The sequence below is a fragment of the Lactuca sativa genome, chromosome 3, assembly GCF_002870075.4.
Source record: "Lactuca sativa cultivar Salinas chromosome 3, Lsat_Salinas_v11, whole genome shotgun sequence".
NCBI classification, from domain to species: Eukaryota; Viridiplantae; Streptophyta; class Magnoliopsida; order Asterales; family Asteraceae; genus Lactuca; species Lactuca sativa.
This window is the reverse complement of record NC_056625.2, coordinates 72,035,198-72,051,608: the sequence shown is the minus strand read 5'-3', so window position 1 is coordinate 72,051,608 and position 16,411 is coordinate 72,035,198. Positions and strand designations below refer to the sequence as shown.

The window sequence follows — 16,411 nt, the reverse complement described above, 5'->3', positions numbered from 1 at the left end:
ATGAAAATATGATTGTAAGTAAATATTCAAACAAAAACCCAAAAAAATATTAATAATTGTATTAGAACAAAATGTCGAAAAATTAGAAAAATTATACGAATAAAATATCAAAAAATATAAAAAAAACATTAAAAAATATATCCAAACAAAACGTCAAAAAAATCTAAATCATAGAAATATAAATAAATTAAATAAAAATAATGATAAATAATAGACCAAATTACATAAATTGTCTATGTTGCTGAAACAAAATACATAAATAGTCCCTACGGTAGAAAGGACAAATATGTCATTTCAAAAAAAAAAAATTATCTAAAATTTTATCAGGATTATTCAAAATGAGTGTCTTTACAAGATTTTGAAACCACATCAACTAAATATAAAATTTGTCTAACCAAGGTTGGTCAATAACCCCAAATGTAATTTTGTCTTGGAAAAATAGTAGAGCCGCCATGCCCCATTTATCCATAAAAGAACCACAAGCCATGAATCGATCCATGTGCTGTCACTCTGTCGTTACCGATCTTTCTCTTTCAATACTATCATTACTGATCCAAGTAAACTTCCTTCTACCAAGACTGAATTCAAAAAGCTTCGAGTCCCTAATAAACGAATTAAAAATTTTCATGCTCAAATCACATCCATAATTTGAAAATCTCTCTCGTCTATATCTAACTACATTGAAGTCACCCATTAGCAACCAACAACCACTTAAGGAGAGGACCATATTTTTAAGGTTATTCCAAAGAATCGCAGGATTATCACAATCAACTGGAGCGTATACATTAACTAAATTTGTAAGACCATTCATCCCACTCTAATATCCAGAAAAAATAATAAAATGAGAATCTTTTATAATATTCAACTGCTTAAAAATATCAGAGTTCCAGACACAGAAAAGACCAGCAGTTTTCTCACTTTCAATTGAAGTTAGATGACTATTATTCAACACCTTCCATCCTTTCTTGAAATAGCACCTGCGACATCTCCTAATGATTGTGAAAAAGAGTCTGAAATACCCAAAGTATTGGGCTCCATAGTCCAAAGTTGATCCATAAAACTATCCTGTCCAAGAGAGACTTTTGGCCCATTGAAATATCTTGAATATACCCATTACCAGCCAAATGACCCACCTGTGAATTAGAACATTTAATCCTCTAATATATTTAATAGAACAATCAACCAAACCTGATGAAAAAAATTGGATAACATATCTTAATGTCTTTTGCTTCCCCAATCAGACAAACATCAAGCCAGGAACACGAACTTGGTCATAATACCTCCGAAATTACAATCTTATCAAGCAATGAATCAATACATCTATTCATACTCTCCTTTTTACCGGATACATCCTCAACATACGACATATATCTCAGACACACCTTATTAACAAAAGCTTTTACATCATGTTTAACCTTGACAGTGAAATCCGTTCCTTCTCCATGGGTGATATATTCGCCCAAGCCTACTACACCAAAGTTCAAAACATTATTGATACCCATAAGATCTTGGATGCAAACTCGAAGATTGAAGACAAACATCTGGTTATCTACACAATTAATGACATTTCTCCTTGTTTTGATAACCCCACAACTCTCAAACGTCACTGTGACAAATCGTGTCAAAATAAGTATATAAAAATATATAATCAGATTATATTATTATAATATAATCATTTGTTCAAGGATAAGTATGGTTGGGTGCAAATGTTATTTTGGATTTGTTATTTGTTGTGTGTGTTTTTTTGGATGACGTGTTTAGTGGGAACGGGTAGGTGTTTAATCGTCGTGAGCATGACGGATGTGTGTGATCGGCGGGGATGAGAATTAAGAATCATACTCATTCCTTGGATATTTAAAATACTTGAGTACAATGGATGATTAGTTGTCTCATGGAGAAGTTTGGTTCTTTCTTTGGATAATTAATCGTTCCCCTAAATTATGTCATCGGGTGATATGTTTGTTATATGATTTCTTGAAACTATATGATAAAACTATATTTTTTTAAGTGATGAACATGTATGTGCAACACGAACTCACTAGGCCCTAGGCTTACCCATTTAGATACTTTAAATGTGCGCAACCAGGAAACTATTTAGCAAGTGGCAGGAAAAAGTTCAAGGAGAAGGATTGATCCAGAAGTCGACAGAGGAATTCCACAAAGACGTAACACCCGACGTTGTTTAGTTGAAGACTTTGTTTAATTTTATTTTGTTTCCGTTGTAGTTTAGTCTTTAAGTAAGTGCTTAATTGATCTTGGGAGATGTTGGAACGATTATTTGTTATATAATCTATATATGAAAATTGGGGTGTTACAAGTTGGTATCAGAGCGTTGTTTAAGCAGATTAGGTGTTTGCATAAACACTTAAGCTTAGACGGAAGGAATAAGAGGTAATCAAACGACTAAATTAGACCACATCTCACTTGTAGGTATCATGTCTCCAAGAAGATCTGGAAGGTTTTCTAGGGTCACCCCGGAGGAAGAACGTATCCCAATTGGAGCTTATGTTAGAGCACCAGGAGATGTACCAGAAACCCCACTAATCCTAAACGTTAATCGTGGACGGGACCAAGGAAGAGGTAGGGGTAGAGGAAGAGGCTGAGGAGCGGTTAGAGCACCAATACCTATACAATCAGCCCATGGCAGCTCTGGATCCCACCGCGTTCGAGGTCGAGGTCGCGGAAGGGGTCGTGCAGCAAACACGATCACTAGAGAAGAATTGGTTGATGAGATTGCTCGGGCGATACACGCTACCTTGCCAGATGTAGTTGCTCAGGCACGAGAAGCAATAATGGGTGAGTATGAAGGTAACTTGGGTGGAGGTGAAGAAGACTACGAATACAGCACACAAAATATAAATCGTGAACCAAGTATTGGACAACCATCAAGGCACATTGACAACCATGAACGAAGGGGTTGTAGTTACAAGACGTTCATGAATTGTAAGCCACCCATATTTAACGGAGAAATTGATCCTGTTTTGTCATCAACATGGATTATGGAGATTGAGGGCACATTTGATTCTAGCAAGTGTGCGGATGAGGACAGGGTGATTTATGCTGCGACAATGTTAAAAGGGGAGGCAATACATTGGTGGGGCATGGTGAAGGAAGTTAGGGGGCGTGAGCCGGCCAAGAACATGTCATGGGATGAGTTTTTAAGAATCTTTAAAGAAACGTTTTGCCCTCGAACAACGGTAAAACAGTTCGAGGAAGAATTCTTGAAACTGGAACAAGGGAACATGACTGTGAGGAAGTACACCACTAAGTTCACGGAGAAAGCTAGGTTTGCCGAATTTTACGTATCTACAGAAGAAAGAAGGGTGGAACGCTATATTTGGGGATTGAGAACAGCTATCCATGAATTTGTGCAAATTCAGAAACCAAGTACTTTCCAGTCTGCTGTAGACGCCGCGGAAGGCCGAGAGCGGGAAAAGAATCGCCAGGGTAAGAATAAGGATTCAGGGAAAAGGAAGTTGGAAAGTTCAAATACAGACTCAAAGAAAGGCAAGACTTCTAGTTCAGACTGTAACTATGAGCAACAGTCTGGGATAGCGCAATGTACTATATGCAAACGATTCCATAAAGGGGAGTGTAATATGAATCAAAGAACTTGCTACAAATGTGGAAAAATAGGACATATCGCTTCTGATTGTAAAGTGGGGAAAGTATGTTATGGGTGCGGGTCCCCAGATTACATCAGGTCAAACTGTCCTCAAAATAAGGGTAACAATAATCAACGCATGATGACAGAGAAAGAGAATCGGTCGGGAGATGAAAAGGCAGAAACGACAAGGACAAACGGAAGAGTTTTCCATATGATAGCTCAGGAAGCTCATGATACCCCGATATAGTGGCGTGTGCTTTCTTAGTAAACTCTATATTATGGGTGTTATTGAATGTGGATGCAAACATTTTTTTTCATTACTTTTTGTAAGTTCCTAATTATGGGTGCAAAAGCTTTAGAAAAAAAGACCGATGATGATCATTGTGTAATCGTAAGAACGGAATTTGATGATTGTTTGATTTAGATAAACAGTTCTTTTAGCACCATTAATACTAGCACTCGTAACACTATGTTGTTTGATTATCGTGGTAGGAATAGATTGGTTGTTAAAAACCAAGTTAACATAGTAAGAAAGCTATTCGGGCATGGGTACGAAATAGGAAAACATGATATGACAAATATATCATTGGTAAGGGATTTCTTGAAAGTCCTATTGGTTAGCACCAATAAGGATGAAAGGATTTATTTAATAGTTGCATAACCTACTCGAAAAGGATGGGACGATCTAGATATGCATGGATTACCAAAAGTCAAAGAAGGTGTAAGATCTTTACTTATTACGGAAGGTTAACGTTGTCACTTATATACTAAGTCATAAGATAAGGAAGGAATCAAGTAAGATTCAAAATGATGAGAATTTATGTAAGCGTCAGACTATTGGGTGGACTGGAGAAGAGTCGGAAACAATCCTCGGTAGAGGAGAAGTGGAAAGATTTTAGAATTTTTGCCTAATATATGATGACACATTTAATGAGGACATGGGTGTATAATAGCCGGGAACAAAACGAGTGTGGTGTGACCGGCGGGAGATAGGAATTGAGACGTTACTCATTTCCTTGGATATTTAAATGCATGAGCATAATGGATGTGTTTTGCCAAGTAGGAAGGGAAGTGGACCATTGGTTCTTTCTCTGGATATCTGAAATGTTCCTTTAAATTGTGTCATTGAATGAAATATACTTGTGGGAATAGTTAATAATGAAATCTTTTACTTGTCTATTTATGATTAGAACCTTAGTTTCATGTCACCATTTTGGAAAACATTACAACGAGAAATGGATTACCTGGTCAAGAAGTTAAGGAATGTGGAGATACAAATCATGAAAGCTCAGTGAAAGTAACATAAATGGTTAGATGCGACATGGGGAAACGTATGAGATAAGAAGACCAAATACCCTTATTTGGTTGTTCAGTTCAAATTCCGCGGACGGAATTTTTCGAAGGAGGGAAGTTTGTGACAAATCGTATCAAAATAAGTATACAAAAATATATAATCAGATTATATTATTATAATATAATCATTTGTTCAAGGATTAATGAGTTAATTAGTAGAGAGTTATGAGGTTTAATGTCCAAACCCGTCACCTTCATTGTGGAAATAAATTCGACCATTTGAAGGGTTTATAACATCCAAGGCCTTACGCATTATAAAGAGCTCGAAAAATCGAGTGAAAACCCCATTAGAATTGCAAGAAACGACTAGGATTCGTGGGAGAATTCGGAGGTAGAAGGTTGTGAAGATTTTCGGGATTCAAACCGGAAATTGAGGGTGCGAGTAGCGTGACAAGATTCGGTTAAGACTTAAACGCCAAGGAGGTGAGTTTTTTTTTCGTGTTCTGTGGTTTCTTGCACATAAATGTTTATCATGCGTTTATTATGTGGTTTTTATTTACTTATTGACAGTATGCTTTATGATAAGTATGGTTGGGTGCAAATGTTATTTTCGATTTGTTATCCGTTGTGTGTGTTTTTTTTGGATGACGTGTTTAGTGGGAACGGGTGGGTGTTTAATCGTTGTGAGCATGACGGATGTGTGTGATCGGCGGGGATGGGAATTGAGAATCATACTCATTCCTTGGATATTTAAAATACTTGAGTACAATGGATGATTAGTTGTCTCATGGAAAGGGAAGTGAACCTTTGGTTCTTTCTCTGGATAATTAATCGTTCCCCTAAATTATGTCATCGGGTGATATGTTTGTTATATGATTTCTTGAAACTATATGATAAAACTATATTTTTTTTAAGTGATGAACATGTATGTGCAACACGAACTCACTAGGCCCTAGGCTTACCCATTTAGATACTTTAAATGTGCGCAACCAGGAAACTATTTAGCAAGTGGCAGGAAAAAGTTCAAGGAGAAGGATTGATCTAGAAGTCGACAGAATTCCGCAAAGACGTAACACCCGACGTTGTTTAGTTGAAGAATTTGTTTTATTTTATTTTGTTTCCATTGTAGTTTAGTCTTTATGTAAGTGCTTAATTGATCTTGGGAGATGTTGGAACGATTATTTTCTATATAATCTATATATGAAAATTGGGGTGTTACAGTCACGGTGTCCCGTTCCCCACATTTTTGGAGGTATGTTCCATACTTGAACTTGAAGAAACCCGTGTCAACAATCCCCGCCACACTTTTGTCCCGGCTCACTCAAACAACTCCTCCTCCTCCTCCACTATGCTTGATGTCCAAGGAAATCATCGACCGGATTGTCGGAACGATCACCGACAACCATCAAAAGACCGCTGACAACAGCCCAACAACAGTGCCAACAGCAACCCTTCAACAGCCGCCAACAACCTTTACATGGATGGTCTCAACAACCCTCTCAGCAAATTTTCTCGTCGACACCAATAAACCAGCCTTACGGTTGGGTTTACTTACCTCCACCATCTCAGCGCAGATGGGGTGTGAGACCTTCCAACAGCAACTTCTCTTGCCAGGTCCAAGGTGTTCTAGGTCCATATCCTACTCAACCTCAAGCCCACTCCACCGGCACCAATTTGGACAGTTGTTAACAACGTGTTGCAACGCCTAACAAACAGATTACATATATAAAAATACTGCTCAAATGCATTGAAAGCAAGGTCGAATCCACGTGGACACGTCCTGAGGTCCATGCATCTCTTGGCTCTTGGGTAAGACACTCACGAAATTAATAGTAACTAAAATGAATGGGGATTTTATAGACTACTAAAACTAACTTGGACTGAAATTTATAAAAGAAAAATGCAATTTAAATACTAAAATAAAATTCAGAAAGTAAAAGTAATTTTAGTTTTGCGGTGAGTATCCTTATTATACAAATAACCTTCAACACGATTATTTAACTATGTAGTGTTTAAACTGATACTGAGAATCATTAATAAGCTCTAACAATTTTCAATTACTAAAATGTTTAACCAAAATAAGCTCTTTGAATTAAACCTTACTTTTTACTGAATTAACTAAATAAGCTCTTAATTAATTTAGAAAATTAGCATTAGACATAGTGTAAAATTCCCAATAAAGTCCAATTCTTCTCACAAGCTCGGAAGCATAAAGACTTGTTTGATCAGTTTATATTAGAGTTAACCCTGACACCGAATTAATCAAATACAAGTTACTTTTACTTATTGATAAAGACAATTACGGATCTAAACAAATCATATAACTAAATGATTCATTAACAATTAAAGTGACCAACAAAAACTAAATCAAAATCAAACTTTCAACTAAGCATAAAATTGATCAAACTAAACAATAAACACAATAAAAAAATCGTGCCTAATGATTACTCGCATGAAATGTTAAGTAGTTTGCGAAACTAAAATCTAAGGTTTTTAGCCTAACATGGCTAAAAATGAATTACAAGAAGTAAAAATAAAACCAAATTGATAAATCTTACTAAACGAAAATAACAATTGAGTTATGTTCTACATATATGTGTTTGGCACTGAAAAACCTCTGAAAATCGCCTCTCAGTCGTCTGGAATCACGAATGGTCGAAAGTTAGGGTTTTAGGAATGTTAAGGAGGCTTATTTATGCGTCCGGAAAAATTCGAGTAACAAATTAGATCGAATTTATTTTAGGAACGATCGGATTTTTTTTTGCTCGGATCGAATTTTTGCTCAAATTTTTCATTTTCTAAGTTTTTTGAAATTCTGACTTCGAAGACTAATTCGATCGAATTTATTGGAAAATTCGATCAAAATTTTCTTCTTTTCTTTTTCTTCGATTGAAATTGAACTGATAAATCCTCGAAACATTTATTCGATCGAATTTATGAATAATTCGATCGAATTTCTTGAATTATGTCTGAAACACCGATTTTTCCTCGATTAAAGCAGCTACCAAAATTTCCTTAGCATTCTCTAATAGTTCCAAGCTCCAATTTGGCTCCAAAGCTCCATCAAATGCATCCTTAATGTTTCGTATTATTAATCCTTGCTAATTTTCCCTGAAAATTATAACAAAAGTGAGTAGTACGGGCATTCTGCAAACATAATGAGAAACCCACAATTTATAACAAAAAAGGGAAGTAGTTAGCATTTTATAAGAAGATAGTGAAAAATACGTGCTAATAGATGCATATATAATGCATCTAACAACAGTCATAAGGGACAACACACTAGTTCTACTGTGCAACCCCCTTGGGCATGGTTTGGCCCATAACAAGCGACTACCTTCTCCAAATGTTTTCTTTGTTGTCTCTTCAAGACTTGGGTAACGAAGATTGGATAATGGACACAGGTGCAACGTATCATGTCCATGCCAATGAAGGTATACTCAAAACCCTTGGTTATAACATTAGTTCTAATTCGGTTTTAGTTGGTAATGGGTCCCAAATACCTTTAATTAAGACCGCACACTCCCCTTTTCTTTTAAACAACCTATTTTGCCCTCTCCATTTAAATAATATTCTCAACACACCCAATATCAAAAAAAAATCTTATATATGTTCGCAAATTTGCTTACCAAAATAAATGCTCTATTGAATTTGATGAATTTGGTTTTATTGTCAAGGATTATAGGACCAAGCAACCTTTAATCCGATGTGATAGTGAAGGCCCTTTATACCCGGTTCGACCTTCAACACCTCAAGTTCACATTTCTGAAAGTCAATCCCTTTGGCACCAACGTCTCGATCACCCCAGTAATAAGACTTTGCAATCTCTTATTTCTAATAATTCCATTATATGCAATACAACAAACTTTGATGCCATTTGTCATTCTTGTCAATTCGGCAAACATGTTAAACTTTCTTTTGATTTATCTACTATATATTTTGCAAATTCATTTGATATTATTCACTCGGATGTTTGGACTTCACCAATTGCTAGAGCTAGCGGATTACGTTACTATGTCATTTTTCTTGACCATCATTCTCATTATCTTTGGGTTTACCCATTAAAACCAAAGTCTGATGTCTTCTCCAAATTTCTTTTTTCTCAAAGTACATAAAACCCCAATTTGATAAAACCATAAAAGCTTTCCAATATGTTAATAGAGGAGAATATAATAAAAATAAATGTCATGATTATTTTGCAACCCAAGTCATTCAATTTCACTTCTCATGTCCTCACACTTCCCAAAAAAATGGAAAATTTGAACGAATGTTGAGAACCATTAATAACACCATCTGATCCCTCCTTTTCCAAGCTCACATGCCACCTACCTATTGGGCGGAAGCTCTCCACATGGCCACTCACCTGCCATGGCTTCTGCGTAGCGGTTGGGTTCATCCAGACTTATCAATGTCTCATCACTGATAAGTGTCTCACCTTCCGCAGTAATATGGAAACCATAGTAGTGCTCAGGTGCATTCTATAACGCCCGTAGATCACAGCTAGTTAATTTAGAGACGATAAGTTGTCCGATCATCTTCTGATCAAGTGAGTGTATAGTCCCTTTCATAAACACGATTTTAATACAAGTATTGTTTGAATATATTAAGTATATGTTTTGTGTGAGTGTGTAGTTACTTTCTTCTAACACATATATATGAAGTGTTTTCCATGAAATACGTGCTATGTATTATATATTGTTTGTCTATTTGAGATGGGCGTGGAATTGATGTTTTATACATGTGTTAAATGATTTAAATTGTGTAAGTATTTATATATCTATGAAAATGTTGGGTAGAACATGGGTAGATAGGATAGTTGGTGAATATGGAGTTAGCGCCTATTGTATAAACCTTGGTGACTATGGAGTTAGCGCCTATTGTATAAACCTTGGTGACTATGGAGTTAGCGCATGTTGTATAAACCTTGGTGACTATGGAGTTAGCATCTATCGTATGAACCTTGGTGACTATGGAGTTAGCGCCTATTGTATAAACCTTGGTAACTATGGAGTTAGCGCCTATCATATAAATCTTGGTGACTATGGAGTTAGCGTCTATCGTATGAATCTTGGTGACTATGGAGTTAGCGCCAATTATATAAATCTTGGTGACTATGGAGTTAGCTCCAATTGTATAAACCTTGGTGACTATGGAGTTAGCGCCTATTGAGTAAACCCTGGCAACGATGTGACTCCGTGCCTATACCTTAGGTCAATCCTTACGAATAAAGGAAAGATGATTCTTAGGGTAGATCGTTAAGATAAATTGAGGTAATGGGGATGGGTAATTGGGTTGATTGTTTGATGATTGAATATATATATATATATATATATATATATATATATATATATATATATATATATATATATATATGATATAATATTGTGGGTTGAAAACCCTATATGCTCACCAGGCTCCCAAGCCTGACCCACTCAGTTTAATTGTATCACTGGTATCGATACAAAGCTGCTTTGCACTGAGAGATTAAAGGAGATGTAAATCACTAGAGTAAATTAATGTATGTTCTGTTTATGCTTATGTGTCTGTATCGGAACATGACATCCCGAGGTTTTATTATTTAATGAAAATACATTCTCTTTGAGAAATGTTTTGATAAATGGTTATCATATTTTGTTTTGGGGACAAATTCCGCAACTGTTTTCCTTAAAAAGGATTACTCTGATTTTAAAACGAAGCATAAACAAATCGGTCTTTTCTGGCCGTGAAATTGGGGATGTCACAGTTGGTATCAGAGCATTAGTTTAAGTGAACTAGGAATTTGTAGGAAATTTCTAGACTTAAAATTAGAATGCTAAGTAATGATCGTGAGGAATGTGTCTAAATATGTTAGGTAGTACACCTAAATTGACACAAGCACTAGTTTATATTAGGAAGGATGCCTAATATGCTTTTATGTGCTAAATGTTATATGTTGCCATATATGATATCATTTGTTCGGATCTATGGACTGTTGCCGACCGGATCTGGAAACCTTATGTATGTAGGATTCTAAACGTTTGGCTACGATATTCGAACTAGCATGTAAACGTTTCAGAGCGATTAGGAGAGTCATACGTTTATCGTAAATAAAGCTTTCTTATCTTAAATTCTCGCTCAGTACACTGAACGTCTGCTTGGGTATACAAGAGGTCATGGTGAAGACTCGTATAGAATTGAGTAAATGGAGGAAATGAAAAGGCTTATGATAGTGAATGACGCCTATCTGAAGATATCGTAAGAGTGGTATCTTGCCTTTAGAATATGTCTTATAAAATAACAGTACGTTTAGAGGAGTACGGTACGTTTGAAGTACACCTTCGATTGGCAGGATGATGGAACGATTGGCGAAATTCTTGAAGTTGTCTCATCGTCTGGTATTTCCATCACCAATCGAGTAGAAGTAGAGTTGATGATTGAAGATACGCATGGAAGAAGTCCTAGTAGAGTCTAGGAGAATTCTTATGATTAATTGGACACATTAGTATGTGTTAAATTGTTTTGTGATTTTAGGAATTAGGGACTGCAAGACAATACTTGGGACGAGTATGAGTAGGTGTGAATGGTAGTAGAGATCTATAATACTGGAAGCACAGGACTCGCACTTGGATCAGGGAAAGTCACAAGGTTACCAAGAAACTAGTAATTGATTATGTTTTATTCATGTATATCATTACCCTTGTTTCGGTAGTGGCTAGTAGGAGGATGGTTATTCCGACCCTAGTGGTCATATCAAATTGAGTCCGACTATGATGAGAGGTCATCGAGACACGACCCATCGGTCTGTTACAATAGATAAGGGAATGTACTTATCCTAAGGTAACGCCCGTAGATCAGGGCTAGTCAATTTAGAGACGATAAGTGTCAAAAATGACTTTTTTGTGAAAGTTTATTTAGAAGGAGTAATCTTAACTAAGATGTAGTTTATGTTATGATGTTTCCGAATATATAAAGAATGTCGAAATCGGAGTTATAACGAAGACGTTATGACCTGTCGAAGTTTCGCGACAGAACCGACACGATACAACGCGACGTAAATAGTGAATTTAAGTTAGAGCGATATTTATCCAAAACAATCTAAATGAGAATTGAATATCCCATCGATAGTAGTGCAACGACGGAAAGACGGACGAAAACGGACGTCAGACGAAGGAGTTATGAGTTTATAACGGAGTTTTCCTGTACCGGCCTACTAAAAATAATATATAAGTAATATAATTATAATATATTAAAAATAAAGTCAAAATTAGCCAATGGAGTCTAAACGAAAGTTGTAGAGCATAATCTCACCTTCACGTCGATATAAAGAACGTCGAAAACGGAGTTCGTATGCGAAAGTTATGAATTTCTGATGTTCGGGGCGCGAAACCCGAAAACTGTCAGATACCACGACGTGGCAAGTCTTCTGACACCTCCGTGAGTCCCCCAGATGCAACTTGCGATGACGTATGTAGTGACGACCAAGCCCACGACATGGAAAAATGTGCCACGATGTGGCAATGGCAGATTTTGCCCTATAAATAGATTTGAAGGTCCAACCGTTTAGGGTTGCTATTTTCTCTTCTCTCTCTCGCGTTTTACCTCGATTTACGTGCAAGAAATATCCCGAAGCCCCGGTATCAACCCCGAGACCCAAAGCGAGTCCCGAAGCCCCGAAGAGCTCGAGAAGAAAAGAGTTTTCGAGCCGAAGCTCAACCCGCGAGAAACCCGGTGTGTGAAGATATCCCGGTTTCACTAAAGAATACTACTCTTAGAGCTGTAGTGTTGTCCGATCATCTTCTGATCAAGTGAGTGTATAGTCCATTTCATAAACAGAATTTTAATACAAGTATTGTTTGAATGTATTAAGTATATGTTTTGTGTGAGTGTGTAGTTACTTTCTTCTAACACATCTTTATGAAGTGTTTGCCATGAAATACGTGCTATGTGTTATATATTGTTTGTCTATTTGAGATGGGCGTGGAATTGATGTTTTATACATGTGTTAAATGATTTAAACTGTGTAAGTATTTATATATCTATGAAAATGTTGTGTAGAACATGGGTAGATAGGATAGTTGGTGAATATGGAGTTAGCGCCTATTGTATAAACCTTGGTGACTATGGAGTTAGTGCATGTTGTATTAACCTTGGTGACTATGGAGTTAGCGCCTATCGTATGAACCTTGGTGACTATGGAGTTAGTGCCTATTGTATAAACCTTTGTGACTATGGAGTTAGGGCCTATCGTATAAATCTTGGTGACTATGGAGTTAGTGTGTATCGTATAAATCTTGGTGACTATGGAGTTAGCGCCTATTGTATAAATCTTGGTGACTATGGAGTTAGCGCCTATTGTATAAACCTTGGTGACTATAAAGTTAGCGCCTATTGAGTAGACCCTGGCAACAATGTGACTCCGTGCCTATACCTTAGGTCAATCCTTAGGAATGAAGGATAGATGATTCTTAGGGTAGATCCTTAAGATAAATTGAGGTAATGGGGATGGGTAATTGGGTTGATTGTTTGATGATTGACTATATATATACATACATATATATATATATATATATATATATATATATATATATATATATATGATATAATATTGTGGGTTGAAAACCCTATATGCTCACCATGCTCCCAAGCCTGACCCACTCAGTTTAATTGTATCATAGGTATCGATACAAAGCTGCTTTGCACTAAGACATTAAAGGAGATGTAAATCACTAGAGTAAATGAATGTATGTTCTGTTTATGCTTATGTGTCTGTATTGGAACATGACATCCCGAGGTTTTATTATTTAATGAAAATACATTCTCTTTGAGAAATGTTTTGATAAATGGTTATCATATTTTGTTTTGGGGACAAGTTCTGCAACTGTTTTCCTTAAAAAGGATTACTCTGATTTTAAAACAAAGCATAAACAAATCGGTCTTTTATGGCCGTGAAATTGGGGATGTCACACATTCCTAACCCTTGTGGAACGCCTTAGAGGTACAGACTCGTCAATTGGATCAACAGGAGTTTCCTCCTCAGATTGAGTGCTAGGGTTTGAAGTTCCTTCACCACTTGACTATTGAATTTCTTCAAGGTTAATTTGCCTCCCACTGTTTCCTTGGCTTATGAACTCTCTCTTTCTCTCTCTCTCTCTCTCTCTCTCTCTCTCTCTCTCTCTCTCTCTCGATACCCTTCCTTGCTACAAAGACCACATTGTCACTAGGTATGTAGAAGAGGTAACCAAAGGACTTATATGGGTAGCCGATGAAAATACACCTCTCACTTCGAGGTTCGAGCTTATCATGAGTCTTGCATCCCATGAAAGCCTCGCAACCCCAAATCTTGATGTAGTCTAGTTTGGGAACTTTACCAGTCCACATCTCATGAGGAGTTTTGGCAACTTTCTTTAAAGGGACCAGGTTAAGGATATGGGAGGCAGTCTCTAAGGCATACCCCCAAAATGAGATTGGTAGCTAAGCTCGACTCATCATGGAACGAACCATATCCAACAAGGTTCGATTACGCCTCTCAGCCACACGATTCAACTGTGGTGTCCTGGGAGGTATTAATTGTGAGATAATCCCACATTCCTTAAGATAGTCGAGGAACTTTGTGCTAAGATACTCACCACCACGATCGGATCGAAGCATCTTAATGTTCCTGCCCAATTGATTCTCGACTTCCTGTTTAAACTCTTTAAACCTTTCAAAAGTCTCTGACTTGTGCTTGATTAAATACACATATCCATATCTACTATAATCATAAGTAAAAGTCAAATAATAATGATTACATCCCTTGTGGAAAATTTGAAGGGTCCACACACATCCGTGTCTACCAGATCCAACAAACCTTCACCCCTAGCACATGAACCAGTGAAGGGTGACTTTTTCATTTTTCCAAGTAAGCATGATTCACAACTATCATCTTATTTTAGGTCAAATGACTCCAAGATTCCATCCTTTTGGAGTTGGCCTATGTGTTTCTTACTCACATGTCCAAGACGACAATGCCATAATGATGCTTTATCCGAGTTATTATAACTAGAAAAATCAATACACAACACATTATTTCCTAGATTATCTACAACAGATACAGCTTATACACACCATCACAAGGTAATGCTTTAAAATAAAGAACATTATTAAAGAAAGCATTTATTCCACCAATTTCATTATCAAAAGAAAAGGTAAACCCTTGTTTGTACAAAGCATGAAAGGAAATAATATTTCTTGCCATTTCTGGCGAATAACAACATTTATTCAAATCTAAAGTAAACCCACTACTTAGAAACAAAGAATAAACTCTAATCTTGGTGACAGGTGAAGCTTTCGTATTCCTTATGATCAAGTTTATCTTTCCACGCTCCACATTCTTACTTCTTCTTAGTCCCTACAAATCAGAACAGATATGAATACCACAACCGGTATCAAGGAACCAAGAGTTAGAATAAGGTGAGTTATTAGATAGAATAGTGTAAATACATGCATGGTTGGGTTTGACTTTCCCATCCTTCACATCTTGCTGGTACTTTGGGCAGTTCCGCTTCCAATGTGACTTTTCATGGCAATATAAGCATTCAGCTTCCTTTGGGTCAAAAGGAGTGACGGAACCTTTATTGGTTCCACTTGAAGAAGAGCCATCAAGGTTCTTACCCTTGGTACCCTTCGAAGGGCTCTTCCTCTTCTTCCCTCTACCTTTCCCGATTGCCTAGACAGGGGAAGAGTTTGGAATATGTGTAGGAGTGGTAACAACCGACTTACCTTTAAGACCTGTTTCTGCGGTCTTTAGGAGGCCCTGAAGTTTTCTGAGTGTGACTTCTTCCTTATTCATGTGGTATGCCATGCGAAATTGATCATAACACGAGGGTAAGGAGTGCAAAATAATATATACTGCAAGCTCCTCAGGGAAGTTCACATTAAGCTTCAGCAAACGATCCACATAGCTTTGCATTTTCTGCACGTGGCTCGTGACGGATTCTCCATCCTTCATCCTGGTTGTTATCATGGAGGAGATTATTTCAAACCGCTCTTGACGAGCACTATGATGGTATCTTTTCATCATATCTTGGTGCATCTCAAAAGGGTAGTTGTCCTCATAGGACTTCTGGGGTTTAGCTGTCATGGTGGCCATGTAACGCCCAGAATCAGAAAGACCAAGAAAAGAAAGGAAAAGCTTTAAGTCAAGAGTCAACTCGTCGAGTCGTAACGACCAAAAAATCACGACTAAAAATTTCCTTTAAAACATGACTAAAACCGTATTCATAAAAACCATATCATAAGTCATAACACAAATTCAGAGTATTAATTCAAAACATATGCTTGTTATCAGAGTAAAACATCCCATGCTGTCTAATTAATGGTGTGTGCCATGCGATCACCCTGAGCTCTTCCCTCCGCTACCGGAAGTACCTGAAACCAAAAATTAAAACCGTAAGCACGAAGCTTAGTGAGTTCCCCAACCTACCGCACACCATACATATCTACTGGTCCATAAATGCCATACATAACTCTGAGCACCTAACCACATACTGGGCT

General features: G+C 37.0%; 1 protein-coding gene across 1 annotated transcript; it reads left to right on the top strand.

Moving 5' to 3' along the window:
* Positions 1 to 2,792: 2,792 nt before the first annotated feature.
* Positions 2,793 to 3,854, top strand: LOC111891113 (uncharacterized). The gene has a single exon (XM_023887198.1). It carries the CDS (start codon positions 2,793 to 2,795, stop codon positions 3,852 to 3,854), a length of 1,062 nt encoding a protein of 353 aa, XP_023742966.1.
* Positions 3,855 to 16,411: the final 12,557 nt, after the last annotated feature.